Source organism: Rhododendron vialii, chromosome 8a (genome assembly GCF_030253575.1).
Source record: "Rhododendron vialii isolate Sample 1 chromosome 8a, ASM3025357v1".
Lineage (NCBI taxonomy): Eukaryota > Viridiplantae > Streptophyta > Magnoliopsida > Ericales > Ericaceae > Rhododendron > Rhododendron vialii.
Window position 1 is genome coordinate 13,486,136 of NC_080564.1, and position 23,504 is coordinate 13,509,639.

The 23,504-nt window shown below is 36.9% G+C and overlaps 1 protein-coding gene across 3 annotated transcripts; it reads right to left on the bottom strand.

Annotated features, from left to right (window-relative positions):
* Nucleotides 1–478: 478 nt before the first annotated feature.
* LOC131336728 (organic cation/carnitine transporter 7-like) lies at nucleotides 479–12,175 on the bottom strand. Of its 3 annotated transcripts, XM_058372675.1 has the most exons (7): nucleotides 11,835–12,172; nucleotides 10,153–10,222; nucleotides 9,954–10,080; nucleotides 6,130–6,367; nucleotides 1,717–2,227; nucleotides 1,434–1,636; nucleotides 479–890 (listed from the first exon to the last, which is right to left on the bottom strand). In XM_058372675.1, the coding sequence occupies exons 2-7, from the start codon at nucleotides 10,220–10,222 to the stop codon at nucleotides 645–647; spliced, it is 1,395 nt and encodes a 464-aa protein (XP_058228658.1). In that variant the 5' UTR covers nucleotides 11,835–12,172; the 3' UTR covers nucleotides 479–644. The 3 variants fall into 3 exon arrangements, with proteins under 3 accessions (XP_058228658.1, XP_058228659.1, XP_058228657.1); XM_058372676.1 differs by having other exon boundaries at nucleotides 1,520–1,636; nucleotides 9,954–10,222; nucleotides 11,835–12,175; XM_058372674.1 differs by having other exon boundaries at nucleotides 9,954–10,222; nucleotides 11,835–12,175.
* Nucleotides 12,176–23,504: the final 11,329 nt, after the last annotated feature.

Below are 23,504 nucleotides of genomic sequence, written 5' to 3' on the forward strand. Positions count from 1 at the left end.
TCCGTATATGAACTACAAGGCGGTTATGCTAAACACCAATTTTGACACATTTTGTATTTTAGAGTCCCAGCAAATGATTGGTTTCAATATGTTTGAAACATGTTTTTAAGAGCTCCCAAAAAAATTTCAGCTCATTTGGATGTTCGGTAAAGCCTTGATCTGTATTTATCCCTGATTTTAATAGGATGTTGATCAAGGCTTTACCAAGATGAGCTAATTTTTACGGGAGCCCTTAAACACAAGTTTCAAACATATTGAACGACTCTAATCATTTGCTGGGACCCTAAAAACAAAAGGTGTCAAAATAAGTGTTAGCGGAACCGGCCCCACTAAACGACAGTAGACTGTACAATTCACTCTATTATCATTGTACATAGACATACATACACACATAGCATTTGCCTGCTCTCTTTGACTTTCACAGTATCAAGCAAGTAAAGCTTTGCCATTTCTACTTCATGAACTGAAAACACATGAATTTCAAGTCAAAATATTACGTCCCATGCTTTATTTTGGTACTCGATCAATCAGTAGAATATGTAGTATTTCATAGAGCGATAGGCTGCTACAGAAGAAAGGCACTTGATTCTATATATATACACATGCCTTGGCACGACAATGGCGAAATAATTTCTCTTGGCAGACTATGTAATCACATTTGAATTAGAAAGAGGTACAGAATCACTCAATTCTCTTCCCATCGTCTCAAATGGGAAGATCATAACACACATTCCTACGACGACTACAATAACTTCAAACAGAATAATTGCCGCTGTTTGATGGCAATTGCTCACCAATGCAACGGCCACTAGAGGGCATATCATGCCACCGATTCTTCCAATAGCTGTTGCGACTCCCACGCCAGTTGACCTTATGGATGTTGGATATACCTACAGAAAATAGGATTGGAACATAAGAGAGTAATTAGAAAAGGAAAGTAAAAGAGGAGAAGGATGATTACATAAACCAAAAATGCTTTTGTGTTATTCTTACTATATATTTATGCATTGGTATATCAATTGAGAGAGAGAGAGAGAGAGAGAGAGAGAGAGAGAGAGAGAGATCACTCTTATTTGGAACAAATAAAGAACAACTTCTCATTCTCTCATAAGAAGTGTTAAGGGTCTCTTTATTAGAAACTGAAATGTCCTGATTTAAAGACTACATATCCACATGGAGCCTATCACAAATTAGTCACCCCCCTCCCACAGAGCTAGAATAACAAATGAGAAGAAGTTGCAAACCCTGAGTTTCTCATACAAACTAGTGATAAAGTTTTTCAAAGTATAAAGATATCAAGGGCTATGAATATCACCAAGTAATTCCAGTATTCAAAAGAATCAAAATTTTACTACGTAAGCCTATTGAAAAAATTAGTCTGACCACCTTCCCAGGCACGAAGTGTTTTAAGAAACAATGTTTTAGGAATGTACCTCTGGGGCATAGATACAGGCTATTACAAACGAAGCTGAAATGAACATCCGAGCCCCAAACAACGACGCTGTGGTCAATATCTCACCCTGCTGTGATACCAGTGGCAGAAGTAAAACAAATCCTAACAGCAGCATAATTGCCATGGAGAACTTCCGGCCCACTTTGTCCACAATTATTGCAGATAGGACAAGCCCAGGAAACTCTGCAAACAAATTCAGAAAATCATGTTATCTAAATTCCTAAAAGGAAATACAGTTTCAAGACTATACAAAGCTTCAATACCTGCCAAACTGGTGATGAATACGTTTATATAGAGGCTAGAATCCTGAATGTTTCCTGAAAGGACTGCCCTTGAGCTACAGGTGCTTTGTTCGCTGCTAAGCTCAGAAGTCAGCAGTACAATGCCATAATACGAAAAGGTATTTCCAAAGTACACAATCCATAAGAGAAAGGTTGTTCGTATTAATTTTGGTGAGAATAGCACCAACGGCGAGGAACTTGTTCCAGACTCCTTGGTTTTCTTTTTACTTGAGGTGAGTAAATGGGTATCTTCCAATAGTGTAAATTCTTCATTCCCATCAGTTAGGTGATCAGAGACTAGTATGCCCGGAGGAAGTTTTGTTCCATTGAGGGTTGCTACTTTCTCCAGTACAGCCTGTGCTTCACTTGTTCTGCCTTTATTACATAAATACCTTGGAGTCTCAGGTATAAGGACATAAAATAGGAGCAATGCAAAGCATGGTAGGGTAGACAATCCAAGTAGCCATCTCCAACCCAAGCTAGGCATGATAATCTGCAATTTGGCAGCAGTGAAGATTTTACTTCCCAGCTTTCTCAACTTCCTCCGTTGGGAACTTGGAATTATTGAACTATATGAGCTACGAATAGATGCAAAGTCGGATGAGCAGAACTTCCCCCATGATAGTGTTCTTATATGCAGAAATGACAAATGAATAATGCAAATATCCTTCATAATGAGAAGCCAGTGTGTCCTATTGCTCTGGGCTCTACCTTGATGACTTTCCCTACTCTCCTTGGCAAAAACCAATAAAGAAGAATCTACCGCACATATGCAAACATAAGGAGTATTGAGTCAATACTCAAAATACAAGTATTCTACTTGGTGCTATTTTGTTGTTAACGTTACAATACAAACATCAACTCCGCTTGGTTCGTTCTTAAAGTCTTATCTTTATTTCTCAGCCGGTCCCAAGCCCGGATAAAGGAGGAGGGTTGTGTGTTAGGTTGACAGCCAACACATAAAAAAACTCGTCAGATCTTTATGACGTGAATCCAAATATGATTAAACTCTTTGCCTTAGTTATGGATGAATTGACTAGACAATTTCAAGAGGATATTCCATGATGTATGATGTTTGCAGATGACATAGTCCTCGTAGATGAAACCGCTAGAGATGTTAATACGAAACTAGAAATTTGGAGGGAAGCATTAGAGTCAAAGGATTTTCGGATAAATAGGAGTAAAACTGAGTATATGGTGTGCAAGTTTAGTGGTACCAGTAGTGCGCATGAAGAAAGAGTGATGATCCAAGACTAGGAGATACCAAAGAGTGATCATTTTAGGTATTTAGGCTCAATTATTAGTAGAGATGGAGAGATTGCTAATGATGTGACCCATAGGATCTAAATGGGGTGGCTCAAGTGGAGAAGCGCTACTAGTATACTGTGTGACAAGAGGGTACCCACAAAATTGAAGAGAAAATTCTATGGAATTGCCATAAGACCAGCGATGCTTTATGGGACAGAATGTTGGCCTATTAAGAAACATGTGAGCAAGATGAGTGTAGCGGAAATGAGAATGTTGAGGTGAATGTGTAGTAAGACTAGACGAGACAAGATTAGAAATGAAACAGTTCGTGAGATGGTAGGAGTAGCACCTATAGAGGAGAAGTTGAGGGAAAATAGGCTAAGGTGGTTTGGGCATATCTACCGTAAATTAGAAGATGCAGTATTAAGAGAGCGGATAGGATAGCTCTAGGTAGCAATGTTACCGGGAGGAGTAGACCTAAATTGACATTAGATGCTGTAGTGCGCAAAGATATGAGTATAATGGGTCTGTGTGAACAAGTGGCCCTTGACAGAGCTCAATGGAGGAAACAGATTCATGTAGTCGACCCCAAGTGATTGGGACGTAAGGCTTGGTTTGGTTTGGTTACAATACAAACATCAAAATGTTTTCAGGAAACTAGTCTAAGAAAATACATCACCAACACCACAAGATAAAGAGACAGAGAAAAAAAGGGATAAGTATTAGAAACCAGAGACCAACTAACCATTGGGCCGTCATTAATACCCAGTCCATCAGTTGACTTCAGAATACAAGTCAATTTTCCTTAGAGCTAAACATTTCTTGTTCACATGAACCACATCAAATCTATTTTTCATTTTGTGTTCGTACTTAAAATTCTTAGGTTAAATTTAGCAACTTGGAATGTTTATCTTTCCTTGTCCCCAGGGCCAGCCATGGGCATAAGGCCACCGCCTAGGGCCCCTAGTTTTTGGCCAAAGAATAGGGCCCGAATAGATAGTAGTATTATGTATTAATATACATCCAACCTTTGCAAAGTATCTCATGTAGTCCATTGGTAAGGAGTGGGGGCCTCCAATCTTCATTTCATGAGTTCAAGTCTCTGTCTTTTAGTTTTTTTTCCAAGTAATCAACTGGTGCTAGGTGTTTAGATCTCTAAACCAATGGGCAATGGGTTTTTTCCAAAAAGAGTCAAGCCAATATACCTTTAAATTCACTGGCTTAGTATGTAGAACAACAATTTATATACCCTAACACTAAGATAATAATTGTTCCCTACTTGTATTTTTTTCTCTAATGTCAACTTGGATGTACATTTTGCTCAAGGTACTTTTACTAAAGTCCGTAGTAGGCCTTTTTTTCTTTCATTCTTGAAAAAGATATATTTTCATGAATATAAGGCAATATCAAGTTCTGTTTTAAATTCCGACTGAGCGTGTTTGATGGTATAAATGTTACACAAAACTGAAAATACTTTTTTATGAGATCTACTACTATGATAAAGTTCATAAAATTACTTAGCTCAAACTTTTAGTATCAAGTTGTAAATTATACTCCCTCCATCGCAATTTATTTGTCCAATTTCGACATACGTGCCCTTCAAAATATTGTCTGTCTCACAATCCATAATGTTTTATATAATTTTGAAAACATCGTATTATAGACCTAATCGAGATCTATCAAACAAGATCCATATTGCATATACAATACATTATATACCGAAAGATATAGACAATTTTGAATGAGGTCCCAAATAGCGAAAATGGACAAATAAATCGGGACGGAGGGAGTATTAGTTAACTGTGAAGCAACAAAAACCTGTTTTATGTTTTGTAGTCGACGTGATAATTTTAATTTGAAGTTTGTTAAAAAAATATGCAGGGCCTTAATTTTTAAGCTCGCCGAGGGCCCGAAAATATCAGGGCCGACCCTGCTTGTCCCCAACTTATTTGGCATATATACATATTTGTAGCCTATGTAGCACTGACATCTCTAGAGGTCAAGACATCACCATGTCCATCACGGGGACACAGCTAGATACGTGGCGTGTCCAACTATTTAAGTTAATTTGTTTAGGGGGCATGGCAAGGACACGGCCGGGGTGTAAGTGTGTTTTCTTTTTATTTTTTGCGGGTAAACTATGTTAAAACTGAAATTTTTTGGGTTTAAGTGTAAGTTAACCTTTAAACTAGTCCTAAAGAGAAGAAAGCCTCGCATCAGATTCCTCTCATCCATTTTGTTTTGTTTACATTTTGCAATTTAAACTTGGAAAATATATAAATAAATAAATACACACACACGTGGCGTATCCCCCGCCGTGTCCATATCCCCATTTTCTTAGAATTCCTGTATCGGTGTCCGTATCCGTATCCGTGTCTGTGCTACAGAATTTGTAGCTACAGCATACTTGTTTCAGCAATCATCCTTCAAAAACTATTTTTTTTATAAGTAAATAATTATATTAAAGAAGGCATTATGGGAATGCCACCCGTATAAAAAAAAAGGCCACCAAGACAAAAATGCCTTATACACCACCTTGTGAATTGAACTCAAAACAATCTAGAAAATGATGAAGGGATGGATTACATTCTCCCTCGTCCCAACTATACAATCATCCTCAAAAACTATGAGATAGATTTCTAAGGAAGAGATCAAGAAAATAAAGTAGGCAAAGCTAACTTCTATGGGTAAAGTAGATATGCTAACTTTAAAGGGGAGAACTCTATCTCTCTAATGTCAAGGAGAGGAGAGAATCAATGGCCTGTCTGGTGAGGCCTTAATTTCTTCACAATTAAAGCGAGAATCAAAGGTAAATTTATGCGATGAGAAGGATTATTTATTTAGTTTCCGCAATAGGAATTCTATTTATTACAGGTTCTGTATCCTGAAGAATCCAAGACCTGAATCCTTGAACTTTGTCTGCTTGAATATAATTCTACGGCCATTTGTTCCTACTCTGTTTTTCCTTTGATGATGGTTGTTCACTATGAGGGAAAACAAATTAAGTTCAACGTTTGGGGGATAATAGGAGCAGATGACCTGTTGTTGTGTAAGACTATCAATAAGCTAGACCCGACAAAAGAAGAAAACAATAATGTCACCATTATTCTACAGTAACAAATTGGCTAGATGCCTACTTTTACATACCCATGCCACAACAGCCTCAAGAACTGTTCCAACCGACCAGAACGTTGAAAAGACAATCATCCAAGTACCTCGGTTAGCAGTAGGAACAAACTCTAAAAACCATGATGAGAAAACATGCCCACCTCCCAATCCAATACCAACCATCCAACGAAGAACCACCAACCATATATAGTTTGGGGACAAAGCACTTAAAACACCAGCTCCAGCAGAGACAATAGCCACGCCGAGTAAGCTCTTCCTGGATAGGAGAGACAGGTAATTGTTACACTACGGTTGAGCAAAATTATCAGAATATATGAAGAAATGAGCTATGACAGAATAAAGAAGTCCACGATGTAGTATGAAAATCAAGGTAACAGACTCACAAACAAGCAATGCAGGTGAATGTATATTCTTCATGCAAACCAGTCCGGGGCTGGATTGTTTTTACTTAAACGGTTAATCCTGATAGTGGAAAATTCAGTAAACCTGGTATTTCTAATGGATGAAAATATAAGAGGACTGTACATACGCTCTCTAGGTGTTCAGTTTTGATTTGTCCATTTTGGGGAAAAAAGTTCACTTGGCATGTTTCAAATAAGTAACTGATCATTACTTTAGAACCCACAAAGTACAGTAGGAATTTTTGCACGGGTGAGGGCATGGCACTGTACAACTTGAAATAGATCTTCGTACATAAACAACACACTCGTGAAGATTCACTACTCCATCACACTTTTTTGTTATACTCAATACTAGGGAGAACGTTCTAACAATCAAAAATCATCCGACAAGAACTATGATTCTAGCAGTAAGCTACAAGTGAACCAGCATTCTCAGATCATTAAAGCTACAAAAGTGAGTGAAATAGTATTTTGCCAACCAAAACACCTATAGAATGGCCATTGCCCTGCTTTAGTGACGCTAATACTGGTTCAAGTAGGAGTAGCTTCAAGACAGAGCAAAACTTCAGCATTATTCATGCAAAGGGCTGCTCTGAGACTTGATCCCCCATTCTAATGCTTTGATATGCAAGCTTTTACCATTGCTCCAAGCAATATCCCCTGGGAACAAAATTGTGCGATACACATAATTATATTGTTGTGGGCTCCCCGACTAGCGCGCCCGCGCTTGAGAGTCGCCACCCGGATTTTTGAGATGGATGATCCAAGGAACCGAAGGTTTTGATTTGAGCAAAAAGAAAGGCATTTGGTCTAGCGAAAAACGTGATTTTGGGTTCAGGGGCCATGTTACAAATAGGGAAGGTTTTGTTGAAAAGCACCCCACTCGCCCTGTTGGAACCGGTCTCTACTTAGCATTTTCAAAGGGGGAAAACTTTAAATATCTTTTGGAAGATTAACTCTTTAATAAGCACATAGGGGAAAGGGACATGGGATTGAATATATCACATTGGCGTGCTCGCAGTGCTTCCTGTACAGTAAATGATAATGAATGATGTGTATAAATGAAATAACGCATTATTTACAGACTGCCTTGACCGCAAACAGCACTGTGCGGTATATCACATTATGCTGCACGATCTTATGATGTACCGTGCGGTGCACTTACCCTGCTATCAGTCCACCATTATTGCTCAAATGCTCGCGCGTTGTATTAACTTCAACGTGCGGTGTTACTTAAAACATCATACAGTGTGACCCTTTATACTTTTCAAAACATCTTTGTATTTTCATATTGGAACCAGCCATGGACCTTGGTACCTTTCTTGTTGTTTTTACTGAGAAATAATTTTCAAAACCCCTTTTTGATGCACTTGATCACCATGGATGATCGTAAAAAAAAAAAACCCTTTTTGACAAGCCGAAGGCATGGTTTTTAGATAAACTACCTTCTAACAGACCCAATAGCTAATGGATGTGATCAAGACAATCAGAACAAATAACCACATATATTACAATGCCGTGCGTGGTAACCCACTAAAGCGTACGGTGTAATATTACACCGCACGGTTTTTGTTTCTGAAAATAGTTTTTAAGTCAGTACTTAACCAAAAGGGTCAAGTATGACTGGAGAAAGCCCCCCTCAGGGCCAAGGCTATGCTTGGCCCAAGGAAACTTGTTTTTACCTTCGGTTTTGAGCTTGAACGAGGAACGAATGAGTGTTAATAAGAGTTGATATGGATGAATGAGCGTGGATGGTTGAAGAGCTTAAGGTATTGGAATGGTAGAGCTCCAAAGTTAATAGAAAACTAAGCTTTCAAAAAGGCGAATGAGGGAATGTTTGGTAGAGAGAGAGATGCCTAGAGAATGTTAGTGATGACTTTCTCTAGACTTTTTGGGGAGAAAGTGGGTGCGAGATGGGGAATGCTCAGAAAATGGAGTGTCTGGAGTCCCTTTCTCTTAAGTGGAGGGGTGTATTTATAGGCAAAAGCCAAGGATTATCAATGCAAATGAGGGAGGTTACTTCTAGGCCGGCTTTTATTCCCTGCCAAGCCGACTTTGAGCTGTGGCTCAAATGAGCGTGGCCGACAGCTTTCTAAGCCAGTCAGAACTTTCCCTGAAATGCCGTGCGATTGACTTCATAACCTCGTGCGGTGTAATGAATTTCATTATACCGTGCTGCGTAGAAGTGTCCCGAGTAGTGTTCCAGGTTCAATCCTGGGCTTTTGGGCTTTTTAGCCTTTGTTGGGAGTCCACATTCAAACTCTTGAAGGCATCGTTTCCTTTATTTCATCATCGGGAAATTTAAAGAACCTTAAAGGCCCGGATTGGGGTGTCTGCAATTGTGCTTACAGAGAGTTCATGCCGTAGAAAGGAAGTTGTATGCATTTCACATAGGGTGTAAAAAAACTAGGTCCCGGTATTTATTATATTCACTCTGAAATAATTTATTCAACCTCGTAGAACTTTTTCAAGGATTGGCCATGTTTTCATGATTGCGGATCAAGCTTCTATCCATGCATGACATGGTGAACTCTTTACGTAAGTAGCGTGGACACGGCCACCTGACAAGACATGAGACGAACACAACATGGATAGACTAACATGCCAATTTGAAAACAATGAAATTTGGCATTTTTGAACCATGAAACATACTTTCTATATATTTATATGCCGCATATCTGAATATTTGTATCATGGATAATGTAAAATGAAACATAACACTATAAAACGAAATAGACCATATATTACCATGTGTTGGATGGGAATGAATGGATGCATGCGTCAGAATATTGTATTTCACGTTGGCCTAAGAAATGGAAATGTGCGATTTGAAATGTCCGAATAGTATCTGGTTCTACAATCCTTGTGTCAAAAGAGTGTCAGGTTCACTCTGTATTTCCATTGAGCTATGTCAAGGGCAACATGTTCCAGTTCTAATATTAAACAAAAAATGAGGCATGCTTGGACGAGTGCCTAAACATGGGGTCCGAGAGTGTCTATCGAGTCACTTGCCCCTGGCGTTGTCCGACATGACACGCAACCCTCTTAGAAGTGTCCGTATTTATTAGCTATAAACGTACTACTATGCATGACCATACATTGTAAACCTTATACATTGGTAGCTCTATAAAAATATTTACACTTCAGAAACTGTATTACAAAGACAACAGGTCTACAGGTATATGCATGTTTCTGTGCCTTTGAGAGAACTTCCTAACTTCTAAAAAACTGCCTTTAGCATCAGCTAAAGGCTAATCCTGTGCTAAGCAATGCCCTAAAAAGTTGTAGTTCCATCACTTGAGTTCTGTGTTTGCTTAGATATTCTCTTCAAAGACTCAACTTCCGCATCCAGTCATATTCTACTTAACTTTCCAATTCAAATGTAGAATGAAGATTCATGATAACATGTAAGATGAGAAAAACAAAAGGAAAACTGCTTACGTCCTCCCATAGGTGTCTGACACAAGGCCCCATGCATATGCTCCAACTATCATTCCAGCAAAGACGACAGTTGTTATCAGAGACTCTTCACTAGAGGTGAGTCCCCACTCGGAATTAACTGCTGGTCCTACAAACGAAAGAAGCATTATTTCCATTGACTCTGCAATCCAACCCAGTCCAGCATAAGCAAGCACAACACCCTGGAACCTTCCAAACCCGAGAGTAGAAAGTGCTTCATCCAATGTGTATGCAATGCTCGGATCCGCCATCTAATGAATCAACAAGAGAAAAGAACTGAGATTATATAATCTGTAAGAAAGCACATACAGGAACTGAATAAAAAGGTATCGACTAAAAAGGAGCAGCCTCCTTATTAGTATTTCTTCTTTTGGTCGGCAAACACGAGACAGTCATTACCGACTAGAGACTTCGAAGTTTGTCAACCACTAAATTTTGTATCCAATGGCCTACAAAATATGACTACTAGCATAATAAAATTATGATTACAATACAATATGGCCATACTGTGGATATCTCTAAAACGAGAGAACAAATTTCATTTTGCCATGGTCTGTGAGGAACTTGTGGTTCATCCTTATTCAATAAACAATATATGAATAAACAGCATTTAGCATGTTATCACATCAATTCTTTGGCTGTTAATGGGTCCTCATTTAATTTTTATAGTGTATTTTTTTCCCGCAAAGACCCTGGCATCCCTTTCCAGCCATACCTAATAAAGAACTGCAGCAAGAGAAAGGTTATACAAGTTGGACTTCAAGGAGTTACCCGACAGTTCCCAATAGCCCAATAAAGCTCCATATTCCAATCCCCTAGCCTCCTTTGGATTTTAAACCTACTCAAGATATTGCTCCAAACGAAGCTTGAGAAATCACAGTCAAAGAAAAGGAGCTGCGAGGACTCATTCTGTTGTGAGCACAAGGCACACCTTGCATCCACAGTCATACCCCACCTTCTCAGCCTATCCTTATTCCTCAGTATCAATGACATTCCTATGGAATCAAACAATAGGGGCCCAACCCATGTAGATTGGGTAGTAAACTGCCCATTGGCTGAAGGAGCCCAGATCACAACATCTTCTTCATCAATAGTAGTCACCCAAATGCATGGGCGGCTCCACTGCTACTTGAGGGGGTTCCCTGGGTTCAAAAAATGTGCTAGAATTTTCATATTTGTTGGATATGTAATTTGATTTTTCTTTAGTATTGTCTGCACTAGATCAGTAGCACGAAGTCAAAATGAATAAAATTCGCTTAAATTTGAAAATAATTAGATAGTATAGCTCAACAAAATACAATAATCTAGTCCCAATAAATTTCCAACTAACATAAAAACCTTCAGTTTATATGGACTTTTATATAACAAAAAATTTCTACACCTTTACTCAAATCCTGATGCCAAGTTTAGCGCTCAAGAAAAAGAAAATGGCTTGTAAAAGCAGACCAAAAATAATATTCCCAAGCAGAAACAATATTCCAAAGTCTTTCTTCACCGTGGATTCTCATAAGAGCTACTTCATTGGGTGTATTTCCAATATTGATTCAAATAATGAACCAAAAATTGAATTGTTTCTCGAGTACATGAAGTGGGTTCTCAAACTGTACTAGAGAACAAAATTTCATCTACGTGCTGCACATAGACGTGAAGAAAATGGAAGAGATATGCTGCTTCATTGGAAGAATTTAATGTCAAATCTGAGATAATTAAAAAAAAAAAAACATATTATTTCAATTCTCTCTCGAGTATAATAACCTCACGTGGGTTCCCCACATTAGCAACCAATTCGCATATAGAACAACATATACATACACATACACATGAAAATGTAGAGAGGAAGGTAGTTAGGCTAGAATCTCTTACCTTAACCTAAGGAAATTGTTATGGACGATCCAAACCCAACAAACGAAAAACAAGGACCGAAATGGTAGTGGCTCCTCTCTATCCAAAAAATATGTTCTCATTCATCAATGATGATCTGATGGTTATGTCGAATTGGGTAGGCGTTGAATCATCAGACCCAAAAATCGTTGGTGCAGTCAAACATGGGTACACCAAATTTCCGGTACAGAGGATTTGAGAGGAAGATGTGCTGAAAACCAAGTAAATCATGAACCCCAACAGTATTTGGATGTTGGTTGCTTGTGGGGTTTGGGATTTAATTTGATGATTTTTTTTTTCTCTCCCAATACTGTTGCGGGAAAATTTCATTTTGAATCTTTGATCGTGTTTATGACAAGTACTTCCAGGGACAATTATGATAGTACTATGTGGAAACTTTGTATTCATAACAAAATCAATTACGGGTAAAAAAAAAATTAACAAAATCAATTGACAATGAGTGAAGAGATTTCAAATATTATTAAGTGATAACTCATCCCACTCTCAAGCAATGTGAGATTCATTTTCTTAACATCCCCTTCACGTGCAGGTGTAGATTGTAAACTTTATTTTCAAATGTGGGGTGGAATGAGCCTCGCTTTGATACCATGTGGAAACTTTATATCCATCTCAAAACCAATTGACAAATGTTATTAAGTGATTACTCATTTACTCCCAAGCAATGTGAGATTCATTTTCTTAACAACTATTATAGATATGGAATAAATCATGGAAATTGATTTTGTCACTTCTCTTTTTGTTAATGTCACTCTATTTCTCTCACAAAATAAATCATCTAATCAAGATACAAAAGGGAATGACATTAATAAAAATGAGAGTGGCAAAATCACTCCCCTAAATCATTGGACATCTCTACTGATATTCCTTCGTCCTAATTTATTTGCTCATTATGAAAAATTCCCAAATTTAATTAGTTAAAGTCAAACTCTTTGAAAGTGTACAAATTTTCAAACTTACCATCAAAAGTTAAAATGAGTACTTATTCAACTCAAAAGTGAAGGTTGTGTTTGGTTGAGAGTTTAGTTTAGTTTAGTTTTGGTAGTGGGTGGAGAGAGAAATAGAGTAATGATTGAAGATAAGGGTAATGATTGGAGAGAGATGGGAAAGTAATAATTGAAAAAATAGGGTAATGATTGAAGAAAGAAATAAAGTAATGATTGAAAACAAAACTAAAACTAAAACTAAACCACGAACCGAATAAAGAAATTTGGTAGTTTTCCAGGTCTCTGTGGCTAATTTTAAAAAGTAAGCAACCATTTTGGAATAGCCCAAAAAAAAATACCGACCGAACAAATTGGAACGGAGAAAATACTACCCTTATGCCACTTTGGTCAATTACTCCATCTTTGTACCTTTGCCGATCATAGGAGTTTATTACTTCTATGTTTTTCTTTTGCCGCTTACTGTAGTATATGTGTTGGGTTTGGTTAAGAGGAAGAATAATAAATAAGTAACAAATGGGCTTTTTTTTCCAAATTTTTTCTGCATTTGTTAATTTTGGATCAAATTTTAATGGAATATTGGTTCGTCTCGAACGAGAGGAATTTAAAAAGTAAAAAATTACGACATTTATCTAATTTTTTTTTAGAAATATCCAAAATTTAGCACTTTTATTTGTTAGAAGTGCCAAATTTTGGATATTTTCCAAGAAAAAATTGGGTAAAATTATATTTTTTAACTTTTCCGATTCCTCTCGTTGAGATGAACCAATAATCTACAAAATTTGATGCAAAACTAGCAAATGCGAAAAAAATTTGAATAGAAAACAAAAAAAGCACAAGGTTTTTTTTTTTGGGGGAAAACTATTGGCATGGGTTTCTTAGTGGTTTTTTCTTAATTTTTACTTCCTATGAGTCAAATTTTTACATTACATGAAAGGAATTGGAAATGTATATAAATACTGAACAAAGTTTTTAAAAAATCAGTTAAGACGATGGAAACAAAACTTAAAAGACTTCTTTTTGTCTTTTTGTTGTTTTATATGAATCTTTTTCAACTTTGGTCCATATTTTTAATTTTTATCGATTTCTCCCATCGAGACAAACGATATCATGTAAAAATTAGAACCAAATTTAGAAATTAAGAGAAACTAAACCCAACAAACTGTGTAAAAAAGTCCTTAAAATGTAAGACCAGCAAGACCCTAAATAACTATAAAAAAAAAAATTAATGTAAGAAATGAAAACTATAAATTGCTCACAAACACAAACATTTCTTTGCCGAAAAATAAATAGTAATGGATTTCTCCTACTTAGAAAAAAAAAAAAAGGAAATCATAACCACAGTTCTTAGAAAAGTGGATAACGTGTAACGTGTATCAATATCCCGAGAAGTGTTGTGATATTGCAAAAGTGTAATAACATCATTCAAATGTGCATTGAAATTATAACTTGTTTGCTAATATACGCAAATTATTCATCACCTAATGGTCAATGTTATGCAAGACCCCCCCAAAAAAAATTCATTCACTTACAGTTATGTTTCAAAATGTCTAATTTAATAAGTTACTTTTGACCAAAAAAAAAATCTAAATTTGTCAAAAGAAAATGTAGTATTGGAGAAAATAAAAGTTAGGTATACATGCGAATCAGATGTGATTGGAGGAAAAGTAGTACAGTAGTAGAAAACGTGCAGATATATATGAATGGTCTTATTATTGTTAGTTTACTTGACTGACGATAAATACACTAAAAAATAAAAAAAATACGTAATTTTATGTACGTTTTGCACCATTTAATATATAAATACACACTTATTATTGAAGGGCTGATTTTAGAATTTTTCATATATGAAAGTAAAGAAGCAGGGCATGTACGCTTATATTTCAAAGCGTTTACACGATGAACATAAAATTAAGTTTCCTAGATGCAACTGATCTGAAATTCCACCAACACCAACTTTATTTGGGAACCTTTTTTCTATGATATGATTGTGACGCTACTATAAGGACGGGAATATAAAGACAATTTTTGGCCACGTACAACCAATCAAAGCACATGTTTGCAGAAGAACAAGGCATAAAGTAAGGGGAATGATCCAGTCCAATGGATTTTTCCAACCAGCCCGGTCCAGTTTTGAACCATTTGTGGGCTTTTCCCAGTCCATAATTATGATTTCACCGTTCACTTTTTCGAACTCACCGAAAATATTGATCACGCCAGAAATCATATTGATCGGATGTCATTAGATATGATATTGAAGTGCATTGATCTTTATATAATTGTGATAAATGAATTACAATCCAGTGTTGCACATTTTTTTCCTTACAAACGTAATTCATTTTGAAATTATATTAAACGATATCCGATCAGCATAATTTTTAACATATTAAATGTTCTCAAAGAGTTATAAAAAATGATCTATTCTAATTATTGTTATAAATCCGGGAAGAGCTCACAAATAAACCAAACTAGTTGGAACCAAATTGGACGGGATATGGCCCCATAAAGGAAAGGTATACTGTGAGCAGGAAGTGTTTGCAGAAGAACACGGGTATAAAGAAAGAATATCTGGATTGAATTGTTTATTTTTTTGAAGAATTGTCCTAGAAACAACCCAATGGGCGTCTGTATAGAAAAGGCGATTGACAGCTATTTTTATAACAATGGTGCAGTATAGGGACTGTACTTTCATTCCGTAAGCTTTTTAAAACGTCTGCAGGGTAGACTTTATAATTTCATTAAATGTCTAATTTAACCACCGAACTTTAACCTTTTTTCTCTTTTAGCAAACGCCTCATGAGGCCCATCTTTTCTTTTCTTTTTTTATAATCAAAAAGGTAAGAGGGGGCGACCAGCGCAGCAACTCCTTCCTGGGCGTGATCATAGGGGCTCCCGACCCACCGTGGAATGTCCGATTCGAGCCATAACTACCGTTCGGGAGGGTGGGCCGTCACCATGGCACCACCTGGTGCACAGCGGCAAGAAATCCCCCTTTTCAGTTCAACTACAAGTTCGAATCAAAGTCTATTAATGGCACCACCAGGTACATGGACACATGTGCCTCCCTACACAGTTGTTAAAGAGAGGTGATAACTTCCACCAACTGGGCTACCACCTCGGTGGTTTATGAGGCCCATCTACTCTTTAATTTTTCTTTACTCTTATGTCTTTTTGGATCAATTTCTTATGCCTTGTATTTTTTCCTGAAATGAGACAGCTATTAAGGTATACTACGAAAAATTCCTAAATTTCGGTGCACAATCTTTTAAATTTCTTCAATTATTATTATTTTCAAATATCTAAGATAAAGCAGACTTTTTACACTTTTTGGGCTTTATATTGGATATTCAAAAAGTATTTGGGTAAAAGTCTTTTTTTTTTTTTTTACTTTTTTGGTTCCTTTTGTTAAGACAAATCAATAATCCAAAAAAGTTTGTTGCAAAACTAACCAACACGGAAAAAATTGAATAAGGACAAAAACGAAAAAAAAAACCCAATAATCTCTTAGGGGAATGCCACCTAAGGCTTATTCTGGCCAAATAATCCAAATGGATTAATTTTTTGTCCTTATTCAAAAATTTTCCACATTTGTTAGTTTTTTGTCTATTTTTTCAGATTATTGATTCATCATGACCAGAGAAATCTACAAAAATAAAAGATTACGATCGAAACCCAATTTTTTTTTTAATAAAGACCAGATCAAAACCCAAGTTTTTTTTATTAAAGACCAAAATATATAAGCCAATAAGCAGCTTATTTAGTCTTCTTTCAAAAAAAAAATTTGAGTTCAAATGTTAATTTTTACTACTTTTAGATTTCTCACATCTGATGAAGCAATAATTCAAAAAAAATGACACAAAATTAACAAATGGGAAAAAAATTAAATAAGGATAAAAAATAATCCATTTGGATTATGGCCAAAATAGGCCTAAGTACTTACAATTTTCTGGATGGGCTGATTTTTTACAAGGTCACTCGAAAAATTATTTTAAAATAATTGAAGTTTGTGGTGAAAGTGAAAAAGAAAATAAAATACTTCATCAGTGAAAAAATTTAATCCTGTACATGAAAAAGTAGCGTTCAAAGAAAGCAAAAGAAAGAAGGGTAAAAATCAGATACACCCCCTGTTGGAATATCCACTTTCAGAAGGGGTACTGGTGATACTTTGAGTCTTAGTTGGTGATGGTTTGAATCTTAGTTGTAAATTATGTTGTTGTATGTGTTGGGTTGGTTCAAATTCCCAATAAATGAAAATTTCCAAAGTCTTGCACATGGTTCGCAATTTCTGTTTTTCCCAAAGTGCTAGCTGCATGGGTTAGTAGTTGTATTTATAAGGGCTGCATGGAGGAGAAGTTTTGGGGAGAGAGAGAGTGAGAGGTGTAAAAACAGCGTGTGCAAGTGTAAAAGTCAAGTCTTGTATTTGGTGTGAGAGTGAGTTATTGGTCAGAGTGGGTATATAAGCAAAGACAGAATTAGGATTTTACTCTAGTAGTAAAGAAATGTATACTAAAAAAATCTAGTAGTGGCGAGACTATATAAGTTGGGCATAATTTTTTTTTTTTACATATAATAATTGCATTTTCTAAAATTCTTGTCGTGGCGGTCGCCGCCACTAGACCCCCCCTGATCCCATCCTTGTGTATAAGGGGTTGGGTTTGGGTTTTTAAACTCGGGTGTTCTCTTGTACTAATTCTCTCATAGTGAAGGAACGGGATCCTCTCTGTGGAGTAAGCGTATTTTTGTCGAACCACGTAATTCTTGTGTATCTCTCTATTTTATTTTTCATCGTACTTCCATTGGTTGTGATTGAAATTATGCGGAAGCTTTCAATTTACTCCTAGAGAGGGGGTGAATAGGAGTTTTGTTAAAAAATACCAATTTGAATAAAGATTAACAAATTAAAAATTAATAGAGATGAACGGGTTGATTATTTCGATTATTCCAAACCAAAACTCAAGTAGTGCAGTAGAATAAAATAGAGACAAGAGACGCACGATTTACGTAGAAAAACTTAGGGTTCTAAATAACCCTAAGCCAAAACCACGGCATGACACTACTGATTTATTCTATTAATCAAAAAGAAGTACAGATTGCAAAATAGTAAAAACCTTACCCAAGCCTTTACCTACTCTCGCCAATCTCCGATGCTCCCCAAGCTTCTTCAAGATCCAATAGATGAACCACGGGCTTCACGCTCGATCTCCGGATTCAACCAGCTCCGAATCAATCTCCAAAAGACTCGGTCACAGCAGCAATCGGCACAAAGAACCACGGAACAATGAATGGATGAATGATATGATGTGAAATGTGATCTAAACAACTCAAACCACGTTCGAAGATGCAAAAGGCAAGAACAAACAAAAACCGGAATGCGGGACTACCACACCAAAAATCCCTAAAGACCGTGCACCCCTTTCTTTCTTTTTAAAAAACAAAACTTTCGTCTTTGCCGAAAAACAAGGGAATGACTTCGGTGTCCCCGGTCATTTTGGGGATACTGTAACTTTTGGCATAACAAAACCACTATAAGCATAACCAAAATCTATTATGAGTGTAACCAAAATCATTATAAGCATAACAGAACCATAACAGACATAACTTGATTGTTATGTCTTAGTTGGGTTTGGTTATGCCTTGATTGGTTTTTTGGATATTCCTTGGTTATGCCTTGTTTGGGTTCTGTTATGCTTGTAATGAGTTTTAGTTATGCTCATACTGGTGAAGTTATGCTAAAAATTACGGTGTCCCCAAAATGACCGGAGACACCATAGCATCATCCGAAAAGCAAAACCCGTGCAACCCTTTTTTTTCTTTTATGAAAGCAAAATTTCTCTCTGCACAATTGAAAGAAGAGTTGTCCACCACTTTTATACTTCTATTTTCACTTCAAACGAAAATCTTTTAATGACGCTTAAACGGAAAGCAAATTTTCCGACCGAATTTTTTGGAGAGATTTTAGGAAAGGCAAACGAGTAATCTTTTTATACTCTTCCGAAGAAAAACTTGTGATGATATGTATATATATGGAAAACAAAATTTCGGCCAATTTTATAGAAAAGACAACTGTGCAAAAATAAAATTTCTACTCTTGAAAATAATATGCATGATGTGCTGTATAATGCTTTTACCTCTCATGCAATTGGATCAATTTTGCCCCGGTCAACTTGGCGCAGATAATGGGAGGAGTATCGAGCGAGAAACTACCCCATAAGAACCTACCCATTACAATCAAATGGAGACGATATAACAAAGACACCAATGGAGGTTTTGAACAACCCCGGAAAGTGCCAAAATATCTAACAGTGATTGTGGTTGTGTTTTGAATCTCGATTCTTAGGTGTTTCCGCGTTTTATCCCAACAGTATGGCTCATGTGGTGGGTGACATTTACTTCTGGGCTTGAAGGGTCTATCCTCATGGGGCCACTTCTTATCATCCTGAGGGCCTGTCCTCATGAGTCCTTAATTTTCTTGCTGGTTTGTTAGTCTCTTTTTGGGTGTCAAGTGACATGCATGTGATTGTGAAGCGTTTAGGTGTCAACAAAGTTGAAATGTTTTCTCTTGTTGTAATGCCAACATAGTTAAAAATCACACCTCCCATAATTTTTTTATTTTTTTTATTGATGAACAACTCCCATGAATTTTTGAGTGTGCTTGACACTCAAACCCGCGCGTAAACTAAATCGTGTAGCATTTGTACCACAAAGTCATTTACGATATTTATCATGCAAATCAATTACTATAACTATAAGTTCCACGTAAAATTTAAAAAAAATACTTATTTTCTTTTAACAGTTTACATCTTTTACATATATACTCATTTTCAAATTAAAAAATAGAAATTGATGTGAGTTTGCCTATAAATTTTAAACATATAAGTCCAGTCCTAAAGAGGTGACCCCTCTATAGAAAATTCATGGATCCGCCATTGGCTCTGAGAGTGGTAGCAAGATGTGAACGTGAGAGGGCAAGGCCTAAGAGGGGGAGCTGATTGTTTCTCTCCTTGGTGAGTTTTTAAGCGTTTGTATGTGTGTGTGTGCGTATATATATACAAAGGGGAGTTTTCTCTGAGATCAGTGTTTGGTGTCCCTCCGCTCCTACCAATTGGTATCAGAGCAAGGTGGAAGGAGGAGGATCACCAGGAAGCACGGTTTTGTGCACACTGTTGGAAATCAAGAAAACTGAAGTTGGACAAAAACTCGTTTTGATCACGGATTCAGATTCCCCTTGAAGAGACAATCACAACCGTACATGTTCGCCGCCGAGATGTGTCTGGAATAGCCCTCATGCACGGAGAGAAGGTGGCGTGTGGGCGTGAGTAGATCTGACGCATCCCCTTGCCGGTCAGAGGTCTCACACGCCGGTGAGCGTGTGGTATAGACACCCCATTTGGAACCACCAAATAAGGTCTCTAAGTCGGTGTTTCAGACATCTCCCCAATGACGATATCAAAGCCTCTAGCTGTGGTGGTGCTCCCATGTTTATTTGCTGTAATGTTGGTTTTTTTGTGTTGCTATAGCTGTATGTTGATTTTTTTGTGGTGCTATAAAATCTTAACTTACCAAAAAAAAAAAAAAAAGGGGATAAAAAGAGAGTATTTAGTGGAGTATAGGTAAAATAGAGAGGCTCATGCATTAATTTTGTATTTGAAAAATAGTTATCTAAAATAGAAAATTAATTTTTGGATAGATAATTTGACTAAAATTTAGAGAGACTGGAGTACATGTATGCTCTTTGTCATGAATTAATATTGGTTTAGTCACTGTAGCTTGCGGATATGAACTATGAAGCCCCGAAGGAATTATGACTACCCGGTACAAGCGTCTTCTGCAAAGTGTGGGCACACGGTCTGAAAATCGCATTGCGACAAGCAGGTGCGCCCTTTTTGGAAGCGCGGCGAAACACTCAATTCAGAGTCGCCACTTGGATTTGAAGATCCGCCACCTAAGTAACCGAACTTGAAATGCTTGCTACATTGTTTGATTTGAAAAGGCTAATAGACTGGTCCGTCGTCGCCTTGATATCAGAGGTTCAGGAGCCAGATTACGAAAGAAGAAGGGTTTTAAGGCACCCCTCTCGCCCAATCCAGAAATCAGTCTCTACTTGGGTGTTTGTAAAACATTTGCGATTCTCTCTCATTAATCAATTTTTAGCCAATTAGGACGAGGGAACAGTTTATGATGAAAATAGTCTCATGTGAGTTTAAATAGACTGGAAGGCCCCCGTTTTGGTGTGTTATGCACAGGAAGAAACCAATATGCACTGATCAAGTCACTGCATGCTGATCCAACTTGCGCACGTTACACCAAGACCTGCACACGCCAATAGGTTCAAACCCACAGTTATTATTTTCAACTATCTGGGCTCTGAAAGGATCAGTGCACACTCAGAACAAACTAAGCAGTTCATATGGCAATTGATAAGTTGTTTGAATGAACTCAAAGGCAATCAAAGGAATAAGACACCTCATAAATAGTGTGGGGAAGGAAGGAGCGCTCAAAGCCATTTACCCGTGCAAAATCCAGCCACTGGTCAAAGATGAACCTGCGAGCACAGGTCATCCACTTTCGCGCACGGGTTTAAGCCATCTAACTAGTGCTTGCTTTTACATGATTTGTGTTCTAGGACATATCCAGAAAGCTTCCAGGGGTATTCTAATGCAACAGAAATGAATATTGAAAGGAAACTAGCAGTTTTAGCATGGAAAACAACAACTGGTTATTTACATGCTCATAGTAATGATCTATAAAGAAAACAACATAAAAGAACAAGACCACTGTCCCCATGCAGATCTACGCGCGCAGCCACAAAGTGGTGCGAGCAAGCTATGGATCGACGCGCGCAAGTCTCTTGTCCACACGATTTTGTAACCTTGTTAACCTTAGGGCCAGGACTAGTATAGATTACCAACCTTGGCCCTGTCAGACCCCCTCAGGAATCAAAACAGAATGCAGATCAAAGGTATTATACCTTTGATTTAAGGGTTTGAATGGTATTTGAGCTTTGAGCTTGAGGATTGGGTTTGAAAGATGGTTGTGTGTTGGATGGTTGTATGCTTGTAACCCTTTTTTTTATAACCCTTTGGAAGAAAGAGTGAGGGGGTATTTATAGGGCAAAAACCCTCCATAATGGAAAGTATTTCATTAGTAGAAACCCTTCATTAATGGAAACTTTCCAAAAATGAAAAGTATAAAATCGATTGCAACTTTAACCAGTGCACGGGTTGTGAATCTACGCACGCCAGTCAAAGCTGGTTGACTGACAGATGGTTAACAAACCAACGCGAACGGAAAGAAAAATTGCGCGCACCAATAAGGTTCTAGTTAGGCTTGGTTAGGGTTAAAAAGGGGTATCAAATACTCAAAGCTCAACCATTCGACATTCCCGAGGTATTCTTGATCCGTTTCATCATTGAGAAAATAAAAATAAAAAAAATAAATCAATTGAGAGACAGATTCGGGTGTCTACACAAAGTACTTCCATTTTTCCTTTCTTCTTTATTTACTTATTATTATAATTTTGACTCAACAACTATTGGCTTCATAAAAGCCCTTAAAATTTTCATAATACAAATATTTTCGTTAAAACTATAACTACATCCTTACAAGAACGGTAAAATGGTCCTCTAATTGAAACGTACCGTAGCCACCTACTGAGCCAGAACTATAACTACATCCTGACAAAAACGTTGAAGTGTGCAAGATTTTTTCCAATTTTGCTACAACCACGCACAAGCATGCAAACACTTAATTAACAAACTCACTCATACTACATGTGGACCTCTAGATATGTACTAGAGGTATAGTGTGCGGAGGTTTACATATAATGTAAGTGTCAGTGAGTTTGAGCACAGACGGAACTAGGATTTCGTAAACGCTGGGGCCAAACTATGAACAATAAGATTTTTAAATTTCAAGGTTCAAGAATCTAATGGTTTGTTAGGTTTAGATTTTGAGAGAAGTTTTTTGGGTAATTAGTGGAGAAAGAGAAATGAGATTAATTAAGAAAGAAAATACTTATGAGAGACCGTGTGCTGAAAGGAATTGGATTTTGAGACAAAAAAACGAACACATTCTAGGTGTTTCTAACAAACAAAAAACACAGCTAATTTTAATATTAAAATTTGAAAAAAATTTCCTGAAATGACTCGGGAGCTGTGCAGTGGCGGCTCCAAAAATTTGTAATTGGGTGTTCAGAAATTACCTTAGCTCTACTAGCTGATCCATTAACCGATAATATATGTTAAAAATCTAAAATATTAGTATAAATAATGCAGTCAAAAAACATAACCTATATTCTAAAAAAATTAACTACGAGGCGAAATGAGAACTTAAAATATAAACTATATTTGTTAACAGATTTTTTTTTTTAAAGTTGTCGTATTGCTTAGTACCAGACAATGTTTTGAAAATGGTGGAGGTAAAATTTTACTATTATCCTAAATGAGTTTTCATATTTTGTGCCTCCAACGTTTAACCGGCATATTAATTTACTAAAACCGTTTTTGAAAGAAATTTTAGAGAGTATGTTGGGGCTGACCTTCTCGAAAATATGTTGTTCTTAGGATGACAATATGATAAGATTTTATATCCTAGTCTTAAATTCGAAGGAATATTATTCAAATTAACGGAGTTTTGCAATGTAGTTGAATTTTTTAAAAACTTTGCTCGTATTCTATAAACTACCTAGACA